This window comes from Aegilops tauschii, chromosome 1, assembly GCF_002575655.3.
Source record: "Aegilops tauschii subsp. strangulata cultivar AL8/78 chromosome 1, Aet v6.0, whole genome shotgun sequence".
Taxonomy (NCBI): domain Eukaryota; kingdom Viridiplantae; phylum Streptophyta; class Magnoliopsida; order Poales; family Poaceae; genus Aegilops; species Aegilops tauschii.
Window position 1 is genome coordinate 488,538,912 of NC_053035.3, and position 23,943 is coordinate 488,562,854.

Here is a 23,943-nt window from a genome sequence, read left to right on the forward strand (position 1 = left end):
TCCGGGACCTCGATGTGGAAGAAGCCCATGTCCTCGATGCCGTGGCCGTACATCATGATCTCCTCCGTCACCGGGCGGTCCGGGCAGAGAATCGCAGGGTGGCCGGAATCCTTACAGAGGTAGCACATCGGAGGGTTCGGGCAGGCCACCTGGAAGTGTCCGGTCAGGCCGCAGTTGAAGCACGGTGGGCCATCAGAGGCGGGGGTGGGACCCGGAGGTGGAGCCGCCGCGCCGGAGGAGGTGGTGGCGGCGGGGGCGAGGGGGACCCTTCTTCTTCTTCTTCTTGGCGCCCTGGCGTCCCCGGTTCCCATTGCCCCCATTGGACGACGGGAACGCCGCTTGGGAGTGAGGGGGCTGGTAGCGGCGGGCGTCCGGGGCGGTGACCGCGGTGATGAGGGACTGCTGTCGAGGAGGAGATGGGGACCGGTCCCGACGACGCGACGGGGAGGGGGACCGCCGGCGGGAGGACTGCCGAGCCCCCCCCCCCCCCAGCCGGCGACCGGCCGCGATCCCGCGAGTCATCCCGAAGAGGCGAGCGGCGCGCCGGGGACCGGGAGCGGTGGTCGTCCCGAGCAGGGGACCGGCGGGCTGAGCGGGGGGGGGGGGGGGGAGAGCGTCGAGCGTCGCGGGCAGGGGAGCGCCGAGCCGGGCGGGAGTCGAGCTCCTGCCTGAGGTCCGCCTCCCGCCGGAGACCATCAGGAGAGGGTCGAGGGGGGGCGGCGGTCGTCCGCCCGGCGCTTGGGGCGTCCCGCACCGTTGCCCCACTCCCGGGTCATGGCCGGCGAGGGAGGACGGGAGGGTGCGAGGGGGCCGGAGGCACCGACGAGCAGGGGGAGCAAGGGGCGGCGGGAGGAGCTTCGTCGTGGGGAGCGGGAGGCGTCGGGTTGGGGACTGGCTGGCGGGGGAACCCTAGCGGTGGCCAGATGGAGCGCCGGAACGGGCCAAGGCCTACCCAGGGGCGTGGCTGCGCCGCGGCGGGTGAGGACGGTCCAGGGGACCAGCCCACATAGCGGCCAACGGCCTGCACATAACGCGGTGGCCCAGAAGTCGACGCCCGCGGGGAGGCGCCCAGGAGGCGGCCCACGGGACAGCCCGAGACGAGCGCGGCCCGGTAGGACAGGCCCGGGGAGACCAGGCGGGGGACGAGGGTTTCCCCGAGCGCCGCCACGGCGGTCACCGGCGGGGCAGGGCGGGGGCGGCGAGGCCAGGACGAGCCGCGCTGGGCACCAGGAGGCGGGGGAACGGTGGCGCCGAACGCCGAGATGAATGGGCGGAAGGGGGACCGCCGGAAAACCACCGACGAGAGCTCCGCCGAGAATGCCGTCGGGGCGCAGGCCGGAGCAGGGGAGGACGACGCCGGAGAAGAGGCCCTCCAGGAAGAACGCGCGAGGCCGCGGTCGGCGCGGCAGCGACACCCCACCCGCCGGAGCGGCGCCCCCGAGGGCGAGACCCCGAGCCCAAGGGAGCACCTTGCCCCGCCGCCGACCGAAGCGCGCCCGAGGGCCGGCGCCGGCGCCGGGCAGACCCGCGGGCGGCGGAACTCCCACCCCTGGGAGTAAGGCCACCGGCAGAATCAGACCGAGGCGGCCGGGCAAGGGCCTTGGGGGGAACGCGGTCGCGGCAAACGACGGGGCGCCCCGCGGCGAGGTCTGCCCAGACCACGCGTGACGAGGTGGCGGGGGGAGTCGACGGCGGAGCGGGCGGGGGGGGGGGGGGGGCACCGGCGCGCGGCCAGGGTCCGAGGGAGGAGATGGGGGCTGGGGCGGCGATGGAGCCACCGGGTCGCCCGGGGCGTCGCCAGAGCCTTCGGGTTCCATCTCTCTCCACGATCAGCTACAATCTATATGCATGGGTTCCGGGTTTAACTATTAAAAGGCTTCTATATTAGAAGTATGTTTTCTGACTAATGCCTGAAAATTTTGCCAGTATGCAATCTAAATCGTTAAATGTAGATATTTTTGTCAACTTTATTTGAGGTTGCCAGTGATTATGCTGGAAATGCCATGGGATGTATGAACAAACATTTGTTTCTGCAAAAACATCACATTATTTGGTCTTGTATGCCATTTATTCTTTTGAGTACACTCCATAGCATGTATTGTGATGTTCGTCTTTTAATCTTGTTACAGGCAAATGTGCAACTAATTTAGGACTCTAGGTTGCATTTTTCCCTTGATAGGAATTGAGTGCAAACATGCCAGACATATGAAGTTATTTATGCTGCCTTGTCTGTTTTGATGTCCTCAATCTTTCCCTTCATCTATTGCAGAACCGAAACTAAAGAGCTGCCGTTGATGGATCTTTCACCGAGTATATCACAGCATCAAGAGACTTCGCAAGGCACGGATTCTGATGGCGAGACCATGGGATCAATGCTTAGGTGAGCTCATTCGGTTTTATACACATCAAGAACAGACTACTGAATGTTCACCAGCTTTGTATTATAAAGGACCAGCTGTGTCATTCTTCCTCAGTGTCAGTGAACCTGTATTGCATGCTCAACAATCGGTTTTGTATATTTATCAGTAAGATGGGATGCATAAGTTAGCAGGCCAAAGATGTCAAAACTAGTACATATGTTGCCCTAAGCACATAATGAAAAGAAATTAGTGTGATCTAATAACTAATTTGTAGTTGCTTGCCATTAAGTCTAGCCTACATTTTCAGGCGCATAAGGAAAAGGCTGGATGCGGTAAGAAGGAAGTATGACAACAACGATAATCATCCAGTATCATCTGATGAAGAAACATTGCAAGCACGCAAGTGCAGGTAATTTCTTGCATGGAGTTGCTTACATGAGTTAATTCTATTGGCGTGATATGTTTTTCTTTGAGTTTGTTACTGTTAATGCAAGATATGCAAAGCCTTTGTGTGTGCTCTAAAAAGACTGTTTTACTATATTAAAAGGCCTCTTATATCAGAAAGTATGATTGCTGACAAATGCCTGGAAATTCCGCCAGAGATATTTTTGGTTAATTTTATTTAAGTTGCCATTGATTATGCTGGAAATGACATGAGATGTATGAGCAAACATTTGTTTCTGCAAAACATCACATTATTTGGTCCTGTATTGTGATGTTATTTTGTTAGTTCCGTCGTATTGCAAATGTGCAACTAATTCAGGACTCTAGGTTGCATTTTCCCTTGCTGAACTGAGCGCAAACATGCCACAGATATACAAAGTTATTTATGCCGCCCTCTCTGTTTTGATGTCCCGAGTGTTTACCTTCATCTATTGCAGAACCAAAACTAAGGATCTTTCATGCAGTATATCTCAGCATCAAGAGACTTCGCAAGGCACAGATTCTGATGGCGAGACCATAGGATCTGTGCTTGGGTGAGCTCATTCGGCTTTATATACATCAAGAACTGATAACTGAATGTTCATTATGCCAATCATTAAAACTCATTGATTTGTATGATATGAATTTCTTCCCCCGCGCACATTTTGACTGGACCAATTCCTTCTATATTTTAACAGTAGAGGAAAGAAGAAAAGGTTATCGACATCAGATGTTATACGGGGAATAGACGGGAGCACCTAGATTATTTGAAGAATATTGTTCCGGGCGTTGAGACTACAAGTTCAGTTGTCATGTAAGCTCATAAGTTCTTTACATCACATAATTGGAATAGGTTGATATTTTATTTGAGATAAAATAGCTTCATATTTGAGGGTGTATGTTTTCCTCTGTTATCCACTTATGCCTAGTGAAAGCCGAAAATAGGTAGACATCAATAACCAGCGAGAGTAACTTACTGTGGTCTGTTTAGTCATTTATTTATAAAAGGAACTTGTCACCTTTTCAGGGACGCTCCTATCCGTCCGGAGCTAAATCCATCTAACAATAACAGTGATCGTGTTGGTGAGGCTGAACTTCTGGATGACTTCAGCGAGTCTGAGCTGGATGACTGTGAAAATACCGAACAACGGATCATCGACGACGGACATGGCAGGCGCTTCTGCCAGTCAGAAGGCTGGTCTGAATAGAAGACACAGAATGGTGATTGACGACGAAGACGATGTTGAGTAGTTGGAAGAACAAAAGGTCGGGCCCCGCAGCTGTTTCGACTAGATGCTCTGGTGCTCTTGTGCTGACAATGACATGCTTCTGAGTTGGGATCGCGCACGGTTCCACTGGAAATTTTTAGCAGTAGGCAGATGCTACCTGCTTTGTACACGATTAGTTTTATTTTTAGGCTGATTTTCTTGTTAATTCTGAATGTGAGCCCTTTTTGCAATGCTAAGCACATTCTTATTTGAGATGCCAATTTCTTTTTTCTCTTTCGCGGGAAATATTATTTTTCTGTTATGTATGTGGCAGACGTGAATGAAACTAGAGAGAAGAATAGCAACCCAAACCATATAGAGACCTCTAACCGTTGGTTTCAGTCTGCTGCAGTAGGCGGCGCCGGCGACGCGTCTCGTGCTTCCATCAGTCTGCTCCGACTGAAGTCGTCACCGGATTAGTGAAGTCCCCAGCCAGCCAACACCACATCCTCTCTTGTTAGGCACAAAAAAGGTATTAGGAAAACCGAATCAGCAAATGGTCCCATGGTCTAGTGGTTAGGACATTGGACTCTGAATCCAGTAACCCGAGTTCAAGTCTCGGTGGGACCTCTTTTTTGTATCCTTTTTTTTATGTGCTTGAAAAATGGGCATTCCTTTGTTTATTTTGTCAGGAAGAAAACATCCTAAAGTATCGTACCTATGTTGTCGATTATTACTTTCTTATTTTGTTCTCGCTATTATTTTGAATCTTCTCCATAGAGTTTGTATTTGTGTGTTTTTTGCGAAAAGATCAAATCTATTATAAAAATTCATCAAAAGTAAAAACATCTCAAACATAATAAAAACTAGAGATTCCAAGACCACAACTGTCACCAGAACGAGCCGTCGCTGCTCCGACTTGACTACCGGAGCCGGCTTGAGCATATTGATGACAATCGAAATGCCTTCATGCACATGCCTCTAAGGACCAGCGCTCTGAAGCCACAGTTGCCGTCGTTAAACCCTTGCATAGATATGAATAATTTGTTACCAAATCTCGCCACATGACGAGAAACCATAACCTCACCGTCCTAAGGAGACGGTAGAAATCTATGCCGAAGCTCCGTCGATTATGTTTAGATGGGCGAACTTGAGGAGGATCATACAACAATACCAGCATTCCTTGTTTCTTATTCACGAGAATAACTTCAGCTGCATCAATATCGTCTTCTTTTTTTGCGGGTGAGCTGCATCAATATCGTTGTCTACGCCGTATTTTTCAAACGTTTTGTTTTGCGTCTCTTTTTGTCCCAGATACGTGAAAGATGCCCTAAACTTTTTTTTATCTTAATTCTCACAGGAATAGCTTTAGTGGCCACGAGCACGCACAAGTTGATCACGATATAATATGAGATGCGGTTCAGTCTTGACGCGATCTCTTCTCAGTTTCGTACTTTGCTTCTCTCTTGGTACCACACTGTTCAAGCCATGTCACAAATAAAGCAGTTTCTAACCGTTTCGATGGACCGAAGGCTCGTGGAGTTGATATGATTTTAGGAATTGTATCTAGTGTTTGATTTTGACTTTGGAAAATAAGACAGGGGAAGTGTACCGGGCTGAGTGACAATTGTCTGTATTATATATACCCAAATTTTCTCTAACAGGACTATCACTAATTGTACCTTTCAAAAAAAAAAACTATCACTAACTGTAGCAGCCGATCTACGCCTGGACACACGATGATTGATTAGTTGTTGTTGTTGAAAGCGTGCTCGATTTTTCGGACACACGATATACATCAGCTGGAATAGTGTGCAACCTGACGAGATCTCGATATTATAAAATGGGTAATTGGAAAATCGAATCAACAAGTGGTCCCATGGTCTAGTGGTTAGGACATTGGACTCTGAATCCAGTAACCCGAGTTCAAGTCTCGGTGGGACCTCTTTTTTTCCCTTCCTTTTCTTTGTACTCGAAAAATATGACATTCCCTATTCTTTTCATGAAAAACATTCCTGATTGACCATATCTTTCTCGGAATGTATTACTTCTACTTTCTTATTTGGTTCTTCGCTATTGTTTTGAATCTTATCTGCAGGGTTTGTTCTATTTTGGTTTGCAATTTTCCATATGACAATACGATCATTCCATATTTCTTATTCACTAGAGTAATTTTTATCCGAACCAACATCGTCGTGTCTCCCGTATTTTTCACACGCCATGCGTTGTCGCTCTTCCACATTTCGTTTTGTCCTAGATACGTGAATGATGTATCAAACTTCTTTTGGTCTTCTCATTGAAAATAGTTTCAGTGCTCACTAACATAAAAGATAGTTGGATCAAGAAATACAATGATGTGCGATACAATCTTCTTGACATGATATCTTCTCAGTGTCGTACTTTGCCTCTGTGTTGGTACCACGCTTATCAAGGCAGGTGTCAACCAAAGCATATCTATATCCGTTTCGATAGACCAATGGCTCTTGGAGTTTGATATGGTTCATGGGAATTGTATCTATTGTTTGGTTTAAACTTTAAAAAATGCGATAGGGGTAGTGCACCAGACGAGTGACAATTGTTTGTATTACATAGCTAATGCTCTCTAATAGAACTATCACTAGTGCAGGAAGAGACATCCCACAAAGGTTGAAACCATTGATCTCATCGGCCAGTGTTTTGACCTAGTTTCTTGAATCGCATCAGACCTTGTTAAATTCCTTTTGCTTGTGACGTAACTAGTTGCCACTTGGCCTAGGCATGGCCTGTTGTGGGGCATGCTTGTTCTGAGTCCTAGTTTTCCCCCTGCAAAAATGTTGGCAAACAGACATATCAACTTGGACGCTACTAGGGAGCAAGTGATTGCTCCCTACCCCTATCCAGCGTTCATCCAAAATTAGATAATCACATCGCCCCCTGCTGTCTCCTTTCCTTGCAAATGAGAAGCTTGACAGGTCTCCTCGCGTTGATATGAAGAAAGAGACTCTTGAGTATCTCCAGGATGATCCATGATCTTAAAATTTTGAAAATTAGTCAGCTTGCCAATTGGTCACTCATGAGATTGCTAAGTTCAGCCTTGGTACTAGGTCCATGGCATTCTTGTTAATACTTTTCCGGCCTGCATGGTGTATGCTGTAGTGAATGATTTTTTAGCAAACTATAATGAATGATTGTAATAACCTTTCTAATTAATTAATATATGTTTTTTTAATAAAAGGCAACCAACACCCTACCTTTCCCTATTTCACGCCAAAACCTCCATGTAGGGTGGTCCTGAGATTTCGGGGACTCAAGGTGAAACTAAAACCTCAGGGCCCTTAATATAAACATAAAATTAATGATCAACATAATTTATATCAATGTCCCAATAAATAGTTAAAAGTTCATCCAGAAGCTATATTTGTACCTAGTAGAGAACACCTAGCCTCAATATATGGACCGGTGGTAGTAATGGCTAAATTGTGACTGGTGTGCAAAATAGAGCAATAATAGATTCTTCTATATTGAGAAATAAATTTAACAGTTCATTTGCTTGCTGTTAGAGCAACATGAGGTCAATATTAGGCATATGTTTACAATAATTTTAGGTGTTTATAGATAGTCTGGAAAATTTCAGCAAGGTTTCTATAATTTGACCTTATTATATAGAGACATTTGTCTGACTGCCAATGAACATGACAAACCAACAATATAGACCAGGTTTTGTACTTGCAATTGAGGCTCTTGGAGAAATATCCTCATACCTAGACGATTTTTAGGTTGAAATTTGACCAGTTGAAGGTGTGAAGCTTGACCTACGGACATGAACCCATCAACAACACAATTGATTACGACTAATTAACCAAGAAAACCCGATATTTATATCATACCCTAATGACATGATTTCCCAAATTGTAGACATTGTGGCGTCTATTTGGAGAGCTAGTGGATGACTAAATAGCTAGCAGACATCATACCTAATCAATTCTAGTCCTAGAAGATGAGCTTGGCATGAATATGGGGCATCTCCGGCAGCGCATAAGCAAGCATCAAGAAAACAAGGTATGGGGCAATCTCTTCTTGGCTGGTGCGGGTTTTGATCGCCTTTCACTTGATGGCCTGCATTGCGCTGATTTGGGCCCCCTTGGTCTTGGGGGCCCAGGGCCGCCACCTCTCTTTCCCCCTCTAAGATCAGGCCTGCCTCCATCCCTTCCCCCCATATAACAACCTAGGAAAAACCTAGGGTACAAAAGGCACGCGCCAGGGACAATACCCCCTCCCCCAAAACTCCTCCCCAGCCACCGCCGTACAATAGGCACCGGTGAGGAGGACGAAGAAAATCCTCCTTAAGCAAATGGAAGCAAACAAGAACAGATCTCAGGTAATACAAGGTAGTTTGTGCATACAAACTGAGCAAAAAAGGAAGATCGTGCCCTGGAAATTTCCTGCAAGTTCGGCATATGTTTCCCTTTGATTTCATTTCTGCTTGTTGGACTTAATTTCCCCCAGTTAGAACTACTGTATACTCACAACTTGTTCTTGCCTGTGCATATACTATTGTTTTGCCTATGCTATTCCCCAGTTAGCCTAGCTCTATTCCCCCCTTCTTCTATCTGGCAAACGATTGTGCTTGATAGGATTTGTCCCCCTTCTTGCCAATGTTTTGCGCCTGGTGCCTGTAGTGGGAAGACATTAGGGAAAATAAGAGAGATTATGGATAAAAACGAAAGAGATGTAAGCAACAATGTGATTGATGTGAAAGCAACAACAAATTGTTAAAGAAAACTAAGCAAAACTAGATGCATATAAAAATTCCACATTCCTATCCAGGTCCAGATGGGTTTCGGCCCTTCGGACTAGTTTGATGACAGCAATTTCGTACATATTGTATACATTCTGCATGCAAAAAATGACGAATCAACTTTGTGTATGCATTCAACAAGACATTCGGTGTGTTTTTCCTTACTCTTTGTTTTGTTTGCCTACAAACAAGGATCATATTCAAAACCACGTGCTTGCTATAATCCCTTGATGACACCAATTTCATGGGTGTGCTTTGATGACAACAAATTAATACATATTCATACCTTTTTGCATGCAAAAAGAATGCATGTCATCTATCATGTATGCATGCAAAAAGATTATATTCAAAATAATGTTTAATTCCTCTCTTTTTTGTTTCATAGATGACTGGCCTTGATCTGAATGCATTACCGAAAGAATGCAGTGATGCAGTTACCTGGACTGATGTGCATTGTTCTGCTTTGGAAGATAGTGTGTCCCTGGAGGATGTTACTATTTCCAAGAAGCATCGCCGTGCTTCCTGCCCTGCACCTTTGGAATGTCTCTGAATTGTGTCGCAGTTCTCGGCGCACCAGGTTCCAAGGATTTAAGGCTACATTTGTTGCTAATCGTCCCAGGAGGCGCCCCTTAGTCAAGCCCCTCCCCTCTTCTACAACTGCAGCTGGACCACACCTACCACTGGCGGCCCCTCCTACTGTTGGTCCATCCGCGCATGCGCCGCCTCCATCGTCCACCTCAATACATGTTCTCGAGCACATCGGTGTCTCCCATTGTAGCATCTCAGCTTCAGAGCGGTCCAACGAGTGCCTCGTGCAGGCTCCATCCACTGACGATGATGGGAACTCTACCTGATCGGCTGGATCTTTTCGGTCATTGCACCAAGAGTGCACTTATCTTAGTTTCATGTCGTGCCGTGCTTCCATTGCCCCTGTCCCCGTTTAATATTTTGCATGTGTGTTTAAGAGTACTTAGTTGAATTTGTGGTCCATCTAAACTTCTTTCAGTTTATATGAATTTTATTGTTTGGAAGATCTTATGCCGGAACATCCGAGATATTATTTTTTATGAAAAGCTATCTGCGTTGCGTGCTAAGATTGATGAATCAGGTAGTTCAATTGTTTGTCTCATAGAGACTAAAAAGTAATATTTTGACCACACCTTCATTTAGAAATTCTACCGAAAAATATTCGACCAATTTGAGTTTATTCCATATTTGGGTGCGTGTGCAGGTTTACTTATTGTTTGGGCCAGTTAGAATTTTACTGATTTGGTGCTTCATAGTTAACCTTTCAGTTTATTTCTGCTCTTCTGAATAAAAGTTGTAACCTCACAAATATATATGGGTCGTTCTCTCATCACAACAACTCTCTGTGAATTAGTTTCATGGGCATGATATTCCCCTTGATGGGTTATGACTTTTTCTTGGCGATCTTAGTTTCATTAGATTAAGTGAAAACAGAAACAAACAAGGTGGTAATGTGGATGATATGAATGAAATCATCAGTGAGCAGTCTATGAATGAAATTCATATTAAAGTTTGGCAATATACATGGAGAAATATGCAAAATAACCCGCTGCTTGAAAATTTTGACTGGATTTTTCCTTGGTGGAATGGACGACGATCTTTCCCAACGCTTTTGCTAAGTCACTTGCTAAACCTCTCTCAGATTATGTGACCCTTTGTGGTTAGTATTGACTTTGGTATAGCTCGTTGTAAATTGTTCCATTTTGAGAGCTTCTGGCCACTTCATCCTGAGTTTTTTTAGGTGGTGCAACAATTTTGGGACCTTCCTGCCAAGGCCAACAATAGTGCCTCCTCTTTGTTGGCAAAAATAAATAAAAAATCTAAGGCGTGATTTGAAGCAGATATTCTCCTCACTTACCAGAATCGTATACTGGAAGAAACGTACCTATCGTTGGGTCACCCTTGGTGATGAGAACATAAAAGTATTTTCATGCCAGAGAAAGGGAAAGATACACGTGCAACTCATTTGCTTTAGTCTCAATGCCCGATGGTTGTGGGCTGGAATCACATTTAGAGAAGGCACATCCTTTTTATGCCGAGTTGAAGAAACGAATGGGAGTCTCTTTCCCTCCTAACATGTGTTTTGATCTTGCTAATTTAATACAATGTGTAGAGGATTTAGAGCATGTTTCCTGGCCCTCACCCATGAAGAATTAGGAAATGCCTTTATGAAAATTCAGCTGATCATGCTCCTGGGCCAGATGGTTCTAATGGTCAGTTCCACAAGACTTGCTGGTACATTATTGCCCCTGATTTTTACCGATTCTGGTTACTCTGGGCAGGGAAGATTTATTTATAGAGCCATAATCAATCCTTGATCACTTTAGTGCCCAATACTATCACCTGAATCAGTTAATGAACACCAGCCAATTTCTTTGCTTATCTCAGCCCTCAAGATGCTCACTGATATCCTAGCCGATAATCTACAATCGGTGATTCTGGAAGTTGTCCATCGCAACCAATACGACTTTATGAAGGGTCGTGTTATACATGATGGCCTTGGCTAGGTCTTTGAACTTATTCATTAGTGCCATGCTTCTGGGAGAGAGATTTTCATCCTTAAATTGGACTTCGAGAAAGCATATGATACAATCAAACATCACACTATCCTATCTATGCTTCGCCACAAAGGCTTTGATGAGAGATGGATTATGTGGATGAAGCTTGTCCTAGAATCAGGTGCTTCCTAAGTTCTTAATGGCATTCCCAACTCTCAGGAGTTCGTAAGTGAGAACCCCCTTTTTATTTGTACTTTCCGCAGATCTTTTACCGTTAGCTATCAGTTCTACTCTGTGCTTGAGGGCTTGTTGTCACTTCCTATTGACCAACCTACTATAGAGGATTTCACAGTGATCCAGTATGCTAACAATAATATTATTATCCTCCCAGCCGATGACACACAGTTACTTAATTTGCAAGGAATCCTGAGCGCTTATGCCACATCTACCGGCTTAAAGATCAACTTCCACAAATCCCAGCTATCTCCATTGACTTTGAAGCTCAACGAGATGATCACTAGGATAATATTCTTGGATTAGAACCATGCATTTCACATACCCTTGGTATGCCATTGGGTACCACTTATCCATCGGTGTCTGAGCTCATGCCACTTGTTGATAGAGTTGAAATGAGATTAACCGATATTGTAGTTTGACTTAATTGTGGTGGTAACTTCACCCTCATCAACTTTGCTTTGTCTTCCTTTATGACGTTTGCCATGTGTGTGTGTTAAAGCTCTCGGTTAAGATATTTGAATTTGTTTCCTAAATCTGTTGATCGGCTGATTGCAATGGCCGCGATTCGGCTCCTGCTACCCGGGACATGATCTGTTGTCGTAAAATCGTGGTAGGCTAGGCGTGCTTAACCTACGAATACAAATTCGAGGTTCGTTACTTAAGTTCATACACAAATTCCTTCATAAGCATGACACCCCGTGGGTTTGGTTCCTTTGGAACAAGTACTACATGCAAGACGCCCCACATGCTTAGTCACCTTGGGCTTCTTTTTGATGGCGTGACATTTTCTCCCTCAAGTATGTCTATTGGGTGTCACCACCTGTATTGTTGGTGTTGGGATACGATTCTCCTACGGAAAGGGTGTGGTGTGTTCAAACTCTTGTTCAAGATTTCATTTGCTCGGCTATTTTCTTTTGCTACCCATGCAGATACTTTAGTGCAAAATTTTTGGGGGAAACCTTGAGCTGGAAGCCCATTTCATGCTACCTCTAACTTCCAAAGCCAGTGCAGAGCTCATTCTCTTGTCAGAGTGACTTTTGAATACTCAGGTGGACCCTTTAGCCACTGATACTTGGATATCTATCTAGGGATATATGAGATACCTTCCTAGTAAATTTAGAGCTTTTATTTTTGGCATGTTTTCACCCTTCCTACCTTCAAGCCATTTGGAGAACCAAGTCTACTATGAAGCACAAAGTCTTTGCGTGGCTTCTTTTCTGGACCACCCCGACACCAGAAATATGCTTTGATATAAACGCTACAACATTGTCATTGATTTCTCTTTCCTTCTTTACAACACCGTTGAAGAGGTTCCCCCCGTAGCTAATACGGTTGATTTTTTTGGAGAGCTATATGAAGTCTATTGGTGATGCTAGGAAGTATAGCATCGAGGAAATAGTTAATTGTAAAATGCTGGCTACTGGCCTGAAGTGGGAGTTACACCTGTTCCTAGGCTTTGTCCACCTCCTGCTACTGACTACATTGCTTTTGTTAGTAGTTAGATCCTACTTAGTGGAGTCTGGCGCAGCGTATTGAAATATATTGCCCGCCTCCCTCCATCAGTTCAGACTTTTGGATGAGTTGGTTGGAGCATGAATTCAGTATGGTATTCGAGCCAAGAGGTCTTGAGTTCAAGACCCTGCCAACGCAGTATTAAATATAGCGATTCTGCGGCCTACATCGATCCCACGTCTAAGGACTAAAATAGCCTAGACGTGAGGGGGAGTGTTGAAATATATTGCCCGCCTCCCTCCATCAGTTCGGACTGTTGGATGAGTTGGTTGGAGCATGAATTTAGTACGGCGGTGGTAGGGATGATTCTCTGGCAACTTGATGGATCAGTTATTTCCGCAGCATATAAGTTTATTTTCAACTGTAACAATGCACTGGAAGTGAAGATACATGTAATCATGCAAGGGATGGCTCTTGATATACAACACTCAAATCTTCCAAGTCATCGTCCAATCTGACTCCAATGTGGCATTGTTCCATCTAACAGGAGATGGATTAGATCGTTCTGCCTATGAACATACCGTTCCTGAAATTAAGGCGTCAATGAGAGACATGGAGTTTATTCCCCAAAAATTGAATATGGATCAGAATAGAGTTGCCGACGCTTGGCAAATTATAGTCGTATAGAGTGTACCACGGCTGTGTGGATGCACCTAGGACGACCATGTATCAAGGATATTTTGCCTCTCGACTGTAACTCTATCAATATGAAATAAAACTCATTTTTTCCCGCAAAAAGAAACACCAACGAAGAGGAGAACCATGACAATTGTTTTTCCACTTCTTGTTTAGTGCTTTTTGTTGGAACTAACTAAACTTGAGCTGCCTCCCAGCCCTTGACCTTTATGACATGATTTTTTTTGCTGTCTCTAGGTGGAATGGCCTTCTCTTCAATGAACTAGTGATTCTTGGGGCTCGGAATATTTGGAAAATCAGGAATTAGGCTTACTTTGATGTAATTCCACTGGACCTCCCCTCCTGGCTCCCTCTACTGCGCACTGGTCACCTACATTTGAGCTACAAGGCCAGACCAGAGAGACTTTCTTTCTGCTTTTACAGCAAACTTGCATCTTTAATTTGTGTTGTCACTTGCTTTGTCTACTTTGTTATCCGAAGAACATAGTACTGAGCGACAAAGCGGTTAAACCCATCGTGCAGCTAGCTAGACAGCTCTTCAGCCAGCAGCACCACATCACGGCGGGCACTGTTCAAAAGGTCATGGTGATTAGCCATCCACAGTTAGTTCGATTTTCCATATACAACGTGACCCGCTCTGAACATAATAAAAAGCGTAATTGGAAAGCCGAATCGACAAATGGTCCCATGGTCTAGTGGTTAGGACATTGGACTCTGAATCCAGTAACCCGAGTGCAAACTCACTGGAAGTGCAATTAGGGTCTTCCATAGGGCCTGCGTTGGTGCAGATGATGAACGCTTTGAAGAAGGTCGCCCTGATGACGGACTTTGCTGTCGTTTCGAGGAAAGGTCCGCACCGGTTAGAATGGCATAACTAGCTAGTATGAGTGTGCACTTGTTGCTCATGAGAGGAGAGAGCACGTCGTACGTGCCGTGAAGCGGGTCGCAGACGGCCAGCTGTATGGGGATGGGCCCGGCGGAGATCCAACCGTTGATGCTCACGAGGAGGAGGCCACGGCGCGCGCCAAGGGGTTCCGCGTAGCCGAAGAAGCCGGCGACAGCCTCGGGGAAAAACGAGCCGAGGGAGCGGCGATCGCGGTGCTGGGACAAAAACCTGCCCTCTAGCCCCTACTACCTCCGTCGGTTCTCTTTATAATTTGTGTCAAATTTTGACCAAATATTTAACTAACAAAATGTTTGCATGAACATTTTGTTAGTTAAATTTACGGTATTGATAAGTGCCGAACGTGCCACGTTCTAGGATCTCAGCCCGAACGACTTTTCTACCATTGAATTATTCGCACGAATCTTGCAGCAGACGGAGTCTGACACGTCACACCTTTTCTCGTTCGGAAAAGCAGCAACTCGTCCCGAACGGCCTGTCCTAATCCTTTCCCCACTACCTCCCCACCGCTTTCTCATTTCCTTTCGTTGACTTGCAGACGAGTGAGCAGATAACGTCGACGAGGTCGCGTGGTCGCCGGCGACCACGACGGCGCCTACCGTCTCGGAGCAGAGGCTGGAGGCCGCAAGCCTTTGCGGCGCACTCCCTCTGGTTGCCGCACGCGAGACGAGCTCTCCGCGTCGGAGGCGAGGAGCGGTGGAGGAAAGAGGCGAGTAGCAGCGGCGGTCCTCGCCCTGGACAACGCGGCGGCGCGTCCCGTCTCGGGGCAGAGACCGGAGGGAATTGCGGCGCACTCCCTCAGGCGACCGCGGGCGTGAGGAGTATTTTCGCATCGGAGGCGTGGAGCGACAGAGGCGTGCGCCGACGAGCGGCGGTGGCGAGGAGCGGCACAGGCGAGGGCCGAGGAGCAGCGGAGGCGAGGCGGGCTGCGCCGTCCTCAAAATAGTGCGACTTGGGGCCATGGGTGAGGAGAGACCGCATGTTGTGCTCCGACATATCTCGGTTCGAGAGCTTGAGCGCGAGTGCGGCAGGGAACCAGCTGTTTGCGGCGGCGAGGACCGCGGGGGGAACCAGCTCCTTGCGTGGTGAAAGGAGCTACACGGCGCCGGAGTTGTCGGGTGTGACGCCACCGGTGGCGCTGGTGACATCGGGAGAAGGTCGGCATTCTGAAACCACCACTGCTCCAGCCACTTCGGTCGCAGATGCAGGCCCCCGCCCCGCCTGCCTTCATCATCTTCGTCCCCGCAGGCCAGGCCGCTGCTCGCCCATTCTTCTCGCAGGTAAAGTCAGACCGCTGCTCGCCTATTTATTTGGTCAGAATCTCTGATTTTTGTTTCTCTGATCCTGCATATGCGACACCTCCAGGTCGTCCATGTTGTATCAACTGTAGGATGTGAAATCCCTAGTGTTTTTTGTGTATTAACATTGCACATCGCTCCAACATTTTTTGTAGGCTGCCAGTTTGTGGTTTGTTCTAGAACAGATGGCAAGTTAGAGATAAAAATGTGACCCATTAAAAATGATGGCAAATTTGTTTGCAGTGATGGCAAGTTTGATATGCACCAGCATTGCAAATTTGCCATGTTTTTTGTTTGGGAAACAACAATAATTTCCATGGCAAATTCCTATATTTTGACATCTTTCAAGAAGATCATTATGGTTCAGTCATCTTATAGCGGTAGAAATGTCATGGGAACTTTAAACCCATAGTTACCATGGTCATTTTCTATACTTTTTGTTTTGACGGTAGAGATGTCATGGCAATTTTTGTGTAGAAACATGGTAAATATTGTCTATTTTTACATTCTCTAAATTGCCATGGCAATATAGTCTTCTTTTTTGCCATGGCACATTCACACTTTTTTTGGCCATGTTATATAGTGATTTTTTTTTTGTTTCTGTGATGGCAATTTTCACCAAAGTTCACAATCTCTAAAATTGCCGTGTCATGTTTTCAGCATGGTTTTTTTGCCGTGAGCATTGCAAATTTCTTCTTCTTTTTTATGCAACATGGCAACATTTTTATGAGACGAAGAAAGTGCGCACTACATGCACGACATTTTCTCTTATACTAACTTGGTATAGTGACACGGCAAAATAATGTGGCAATTTCTATGGAGTGACACGGCAAATAATCATATGACATAATTCATATTTTTTGTCTACTCACACTTTCCATTTATAGATAAATTTTGCATTTGGTCACATGGCATTTTTTTCCTAAAGTGAGACATCACATGTTTTCACACATTGACATGGCAAATTTCTTAGTAGTAGGTTACTCAAACATGACATATTTCAGGTAGCGACCTTGCCATGCCCCTAACAAGTATATCATGGCAATTTTTGCCATGATATTTAGGTAATGACCTTTGTCATGACCCTACTATGTAGACCATGTCATGGCAATCTATTTTATTTAATTAGCATGGCAGATTCATATATGCACAGTTGCCATGATCTTACGGAGCAACTTTTGCCATGGTATTTACTGTTTTACATTCTTTTTTCTTCGAGAAGAAATAGATGCATGGCAAAAAATATTTTCTGCATCGTGGAAAATTTAGTTTATGCACCATGGCAAATTTAGTTTATGTCCACGGCAAATTGTATATTTTTAGACCATGGCAATTTTATTTGATACTTTTTCTAAGTATCATATGAAATATTTTACTTCATTTCCATGGCAAATTTTTAATATGTTTTTGCCCTGGCAAATTTTTGCCATGACAATTTTACTTTAAATGACATGGCAAATTTTACTTCATTTTTCCATGGCAAATTTTACTCTATCTTTGCCGTGGCAATTTTTACTTTATTTTGCCATGGCAAGTTTCACACTTTTTTTGCCATGTCAATTTTACTTTAAATGACATGGCAAATTTTACATCATTTTGCCATGGCAAATTTTTACTCTTTCTTGCCATGGTAATTTTACTTTAAATGAAATGGCAAATTTTATATCATTTTTCCATGGCAATTTTTTCTTTATTTTTGTCATGGCAAGTTTTACTCTTTTTTGCCATGACAATGTTTACTTTTAATGGCACGACAATTTTTACTTGTTTTGCCATGGCAATTTTTACTTCTAATATAAGGTGATGCATGAAATAAATCTCTAGATGAACTTCTACTAGTTGCCATGGGAACATGACAATTTTTGTAGAAAATGTCGAAGATGGCAAATTTGAGTATAACATAACAAACATTTTTTTTTTGCAGAACATGGCAAATTGTTGAACAACTTTTAGTAGATTTCCCATATTATTTTAGTGTACTTACATTCTGGACTCACGAGCATGTCTACTTTTTTCATAGCATGTCAAAAGACCATGGCATTTTTTGTCGTGCAAACGAACAATGTCTATTTTTGTCACAACAAAAACATGGTTTTTTTTCGTTTTTGTGGGCTTTTTTTCTGTACAGAGAAAGGCCTAGGCCTGTAGGAGCAACTGGAAGGAGCGTTCGGGCTGGGAGGCCTCTCCTCCCGAACGATTTCGTTAGTAGGGGGCAGCTTGTCGCACCGAACTTCTCGTTCGGTCTGGGAGGCGCCCAGACCGAACGTTCGGTCCTTATCGATGTCCTAAATTTATGGTGAACATTTGGCACAAAAAAAAATGGGAACCAATAATCCAGGACCGAGGTAGTAGCTGCGGAGCGAAGAAGCCGAAGATGGAAGACGATCTGGGTGCATCTGCCGGCCAGCGGCGACGGAGGAAGGAAGGATCGGCCACAAGTTCGCGCCACCGCTTGCAGGCTGTGGAACAACGGAAGAGGATCTCCTGGACAGCGTCGTCCTGGAGCTCTCTTCCATGTCTGTATAGTAGGATCTGGGGCGCGCTGCTGGTTGGGTTCTGATCGGGCCGGGCGTACGAACGTGCCGAGTAGTGCCCATTATTTTGCTGGTGAAAAAACCGTACACATATACGATTGACCGATTGACAGATCGTTGACGTTGATGGATCAAGTTTACATCAGCAGCAAGCAGGCGGCGAGGGCGAGCAGCGGCACGGCGGCGGGGGCGGGCGAGCCGCCGGACATGACGTCGCCGTCGTCGTCGGCGTCTTCGGCCTGGTCGTCATTCTGCGTGCGGGAGGGCGCGAAGGGGGCGACGTAGATCTTGAGCTTCTGGCCCTCCTCGCAGTGCTTGCCGACGCCGCAGAAGTAGTAGCGCGGGCCGGCGGGCGGGATGAGCTCGATGATGGTAGGCCCGTTCTGGTACCGGTTGGTGATGTTGCGCATGCTGCACCCGTCGAACAGCTCCCGGCTCGGCACCTCCACGATGTTGTACACCCCGCTCCGGTACAGGAACACTGCGCGCATGCGATGCGACGGCCGGCGTCAAGGACCCATCGATGGCGCCCGCCGGAGCCGGAGAAGAAGAAGGGGAAAAAAATAAATAGGAATTGATGATAGATAGATCGACTCACTGAGCTTGTCGCCCACGCTGATGTTCCGGGTGCGGGCCCAGTCCCCGTAGTAGGTCTTGTTGGGGGCCATCTGCCAGCCCTTGCCGGCGCCGACGATGTGGTAGATGCCCGCCGACGAGCCGGCGACGAGGGACGCCACCACGGCCGCGAGGAGCAGCAGCGAGAGGCAGCCCTTGCTCCTCTCCATTTATTCAACGAGATCGATCGGCGGCCGGCCTGATCTTGGTTTCTCGATCGATGGACGATTCCCTATAGATAATTCGACTCGTTCGTACGTGCGTCCTCCTTCCTTTTTCCTCCCCTTCTACGTACGCGTGTGGAAGAGAAGAGTTTGGGATCGTGGTAGCAAGCCAGAGGAGATCTAGCGCCCCCATGTGCATGCATGCATGCATGCATGCATGTGATCGATGGAGCAGGACTTGAGGGAGTCCATGGAGGACCTTGCCTATTTTTTGCTCTTGGTTTGGTTCCTGCCTCTGGCTAGCTCTTCCCTAATATTGGCAAGTGTGTGATGGTCGCCGGTGAGTTTGAAGCCAATGTACGGATTATCCCTGATCGTAGTGCTTTTATAGATGTGCGGTCTTTTGGCTGGCCACACAATTAGCTCAACTGTAAAGAACATGAATATGTACGACCACTGGCTGCTTATGCGTGCATGATCATCACTCGTGTGGCATGCTGGATCACGGAAAGTGGAGACGACAACACATGATGACTCTGATTTGATTGTGTTTCTCGAGTACCCAGTCTTGAGCTCCGGGATGAAAATTCCATGTCTGGCCCTAGTTGGTTACCTTGTTGAATGCTTTGCTTGAGATTTGCTCGGACTAAATATTCAGGGTGAAAGCACACAATTTGGTCTTCAGTGGTTGGTTGGATCCAGCGGTGGCATCATTTGCACCCCGCACCCTTCCTGAAGTCGTTGTTTTTTTAGAACATTTATCATAGCCCTTGTGTTGTCAAGAGATGACTGATGCCGATGGTGGTCGTTGTATTTTGTCAATCACTATCTTGATCCCTTGGGGGGGGGGGGGGGGGGGGAGGGGGGTCTTTTTCTTCGGTCTAACCATAGCTCCAATCTTGTATGACTTTGCCCTTTGCTGGCGTGAGCCTATGTGTGTGTGAGAGAGTTGTATGCATCCCAATTATGTAGAGTCTAGGCATGTGCTTATTGTATTTGTATCCCCTTGATGATACGTTCTCTCCCTGGAAAGGTCATTTATCCCCAAAAAACCGAAGGCAACATCTAATATATAATCTAGCTACACCTTTTCAAAACATGAATTAAGCATGATCTTAGACAACTACTTCCTCTGTTCCTAAATATAAGTCTTTTTAGAGATTCTAATATGGACTACATACTGACCAAAATGAGTGAATCTACACTCTAAAATATGTATATAGTCATCCGTATGTAGGCTAAGATGGGCAGACTTGGTGATGGGAATACAAAAAAGAATCATGTTATTTGTACTCGATTCTTCATATGTAACTGTATCGCTAGCATATGATCTGAAGAAGATAAAACCATCACTGATGATGATCTGAAGGTTGATGCACTATGGAATTCGTATAAGGATATGCTTGCTACTTTTGAATTCTCATCTATGAGGTTCAACCTTTCTGCTTTTTGTGCCATCTCATGACCTTGGTGACCCTGAACTCCCATTCATTGAAAAAGGAAATTGAGGATCTTGTTGTGTGTATGCCATGTGAGAGAGCTCGAGACTGGCTATGTAGTGATTTCTATGATGGGAATAATAACATCCAGAGTATTAATACTGCTTTTATTGCTCTAATTACATATATCGACAATCCCCAGTTCATATCTTATTACATGACAATATCTCTGGTCAGTCTGCCTTTGAATTGCATAATAGTATATACCCATAGTTCAAGCAAATCAATATGGGTTCATTAAATCCAAAACCATACAAGATTGTTTGCCATGGGCATTTGAAATGGACTTTGTGGCACCGAATCGGATTACGTTGGTTTAAGTTGATGGCATTATCGTCACAATCTCATGCAACACAACTGTTGATCAAGGACCTCAAGGGTCCAAGTAGAGCTAGGAAGTGTGGCAGGTCCCAACATCTAGGTCACTAAGCCATGTATCTCCATCATGGAGGAAGTGTGCCATGTCCCAAGTACCATTCAATTAGAGTTCTCATGAAAATGAATTGCGCCTTATCCTTGGCATTATAAATGCAATAATTAAATGGCCGAGGAGAGGGGCTTTGCAATCTTTTTTGTTGGCTCGAATGTGGTACTAAACTATCTGGGTAAACAACCAAGTGAACAACCATATCTTGCTCAAGCGCAGAAGCCAAGTATCAAGTATAAGGTAGCTGACAAAACCCAAGTTGAAGTGATTTAGTTTAATTACATTATGTGTGGTAGAACCTCGGAATATTTCAGTCAAAGACACCCATTTCCATTTTTATCGTGTGACAACATTGGTGCAATTAATGTATTGCCAATGTCAATCCAAGATTTCCAAACCCATCAAACATATTGAAGAAGGTTTTCACTTTGTGGGTGAGCAGGAGGCAGTGGGAATGATGAATTTTAGGTTTTCATCTCGACCATAGATCAAAAAGTGGTGGTGGTGGGGGGGGGGGGGGGGAGGGGGGTAGACACTTTTCACGGGAATTCTTTAGGCCTTGTTCGGTTAGACAGGGTTTGGAGAGATTTGAAAGGGGTTGAAGGGGATTAAATCCGTTGCAAGTAAAAATCCCCCTCAAACCTCCCCAATCCCCTTCAATCTCTGTGGTGACGGGATTAACCAAACATGGCCTTATGAGATTGCAATCTCGGCCTCTTTTTCTGGTGAAGAACTTCTTTGTCTTGTTGTGATACTCTGATAGAATGTTCGAACAAGACGAGGATAAAAATAAACTTACAATCTCATTTCCTTGAAAAACAATCACAATCTCCTGAAAATCAACAGAGACCTCAAGAAATGTGGAAACACACATCTACTAGTATAGCTGATACGGTGAATCGAAATGATACATACTGTGGCCATATTTGAAATCATTCAAAAAAAAACCTCATTCTACTGTACACGGTCGCCTTGTATGTACGTACCTACACCAAACCGATGTACGTACATACATACGATCCAATTGCGCCGTGGCTTAGTATGAGCGTAAATACATCGATCCAAGCCCAGATCGAGGGCTATTGTACTTGTGCGGCAAAAATACATACTGGGTAAATACATATATGCATGCATGCCATACATGTTCCCTATAGTTTCTTCTTGGCGTCCACAAGCTTCGCGGGGTCCACCTCCATCGTCGACGCCTGCGCGAGCTCCTCCTGCGCCGTCGACGACGCCTGCGTGGGCTCCACCTGCTCCATCGACGACGGCTGAGCGGCCTCCGCCTGCGCCGTCGACGACGCCTGCGCGGCCTCCGCCTGCGCCGTCGATGACGCCTGAGCGGCCTCCGCCTGCGCCGTGGACGACGCCTGCTCGGCCTCCGCCTGCGCCGTCGACGACGCCGGCGGCAGCGCCGCTGCGGCGGGCGCCTCGGGGGCCGCGGTGGCGGTGGCGGTGGGGGTGGGGGTGGCGGCGGGGTCGCCGGAGACGTTGACGGCGACCTTCTGGCCGCCCTCGCAGTGCTCGCCGACGCCGCAGAAGTAGTAGCGCGGGCCGGGCGTGTCGAGCTTGATGATGGTGGGGCCGAGCTGGTACCGCATGGTGACGTTGTCCATGCTGCACGCGTCGAACAGCTCCTTGGTCGGCACCTGCACGATGTCGTACACCCCGCTCCGGTACAGGAACACTGCGTGCACCCACGCCGGCGGCCACGTCAAGAACGGCCGGCCGGCCGGCCGGCGGCGAGGAGAAGGGGAGCGAACAACGAACAAGGAGTACGTACTAGCTAGCGAGCAGACTTACTGAGCTTGTCGCCGACGTGGATGTCCCTGGTGCGGGCCCAGTCGGCGTAGTAGGTCTGGTTGGGGGCGATGCGCCACCCCTTGCCGGCGCCGACGATGTGGAATATGCCGGCGGACGGGCCGGCGAGGGAGGCCGCGACGACCGCGAGGAGCAGGAAGGAGAGGTGGGCCTTGCTCGCCATCGCTCTCGACGGCTCTTTCTTCCTTAGCTGATCCGGTTAATTCAGCTGCTGCTTCTTCTTCCTCCTCCTCGTAGGTGGGTCAGTGGGTGAGGAAGAACCCTTTCCTTTCCCCTGCGTGGAGGAAAAGATTGCAATGGTGGTAGGGAGGTGGGGAAGACACACTTGAATCTATCCATAGGTAGCTGCCTATTTTTGTTACTGGTTCCTGTAACTCTTCCCTAATATTGGCAAGTGTTTATGCATAGCTTTTGTAGCAACACGAAAAAATTGAGTCTACCCTGTGCTTGTGCTATGTTTGGATGGTCCAGAGGTTCCAAGGGAGCAGCCATAACTGGCCTGTTATTTGTACATGTTGTTATTTGTCTCTTATCCCTGTGAAGAGTGTTTCTTATCGCTTTTATTTTCATTTTAGTACTGTAAATTGCTGCAGGATCTTTCTTTCGGAAGGCAACATATATAAAAACAACACGGAGGAAAAACTGAGGATGGAGAATAGGGACATGGGGTGACTCATTGTAGTAGAATATACTACTCCCTCCGTTCCACAATGTAGCGCGTCCGCACTTTTCAAGATCTAACTTTGATCGTAAATTTAACCAACGAGACCAATTGCAGCGGGAGCAAAAATTATACCACTGAATTCGTATCGAAATACGAATTCGGTGGTATATTATTTTTTTTGCTCCAGCCACAATCGGTCTTTTTGGTTAAATTTACGGTCAAATTTAGATCTCGAGATGCGTGGACATACTACATTGTGGAACAGGGGGAGTATGATATTATGTTATGCCTCATATGAGTAACGCAATTTATTCAGTTCGAAAACAGGGGTCTTGTGTG

General features: G+C 46.4%; 2 protein-coding genes and 2 non-coding genes across 4 annotated transcripts; 2 read left to right on the forward strand and 2 right to left on the reverse strand.

Moving 5' to 3' along the window:
• The first annotated feature begins 4,549 nt into the window (after positions 1 to 4,549).
• On the forward strand, positions 4,550 to 4,621 carry TRNAQ-CUG (transfer RNA glutamine (anticodon CUG)). The gene has a single exon. It is a non-coding gene; the product is annotated as a tRNA-Gln (tRNA).
• A 1,243-nt stretch (positions 4,622 to 5,864) lies between these two features.
• TRNAQ-CUG (transfer RNA glutamine (anticodon CUG)) lies at positions 5,865 to 5,936 on the forward strand. The gene has a single exon. It is a non-coding gene; the product is annotated as a tRNA-Gln (tRNA).
• Positions 5,937 to 15,065: 9,129 nt separating this feature from the next.
• Positions 15,066 to 20,010, reverse strand: LOC109736881 (cucumber peeling cupredoxin-like). The gene has a single exon (XM_045229693.2). It carries the CDS (start codon positions 18,903 to 18,905, stop codon positions 18,552 to 18,554), a length of 354 nt encoding a protein of 117 aa, XP_045085628.1. The 5' UTR covers positions 18,906 to 20,010; the 3' UTR covers positions 15,066 to 18,551.
• Positions 20,011 to 22,044: 2,034 nt separating this feature from the next.
• On the reverse strand, positions 22,045 to 23,632 carry LOC109736915 (uclacyanin 1-like). Its single transcript, XM_040396434.3, has 2 exons — positions 22,923 to 23,632; positions 22,045 to 22,806 (listed from the first exon to the last, which is right to left on the reverse strand). The coding sequence occupies exons 1-2, from the start codon at positions 23,101 to 23,103 to the stop codon at positions 22,268 to 22,270; spliced, it is 720 nt and encodes a 239-aa protein (XP_040252368.1). The 5' UTR covers positions 23,104 to 23,632; the 3' UTR covers positions 22,045 to 22,267.
• Positions 23,633 to 23,943: the final 311 nt, after the last annotated feature.

Excerpts from the sequence above, each read along its gene's own strand:
- LOC109736881 (XM_045229693.2), bottom strand. The coding sequence starts at position 18,905 with ATGCGCGCAGTGTTCCTGTACCGGAGCGGGGTGTACAACATCGTGGAG.
- LOC109736915 (XM_040396434.3), bottom strand. The coding sequence starts at position 23,103 with ATGGCGAGCAAGGCCCACCTCTCCTTCCTGCTCCTCGCGGTCGTCGCG. Across the intron at positions 22,807-22,922 it reads CCACGTCGGCGACAAGCTCA|TGTTCCTGTACCGGAGCGGG; the intron begins GTAAGTCTGCTC and ends GGGTGCACGCAG.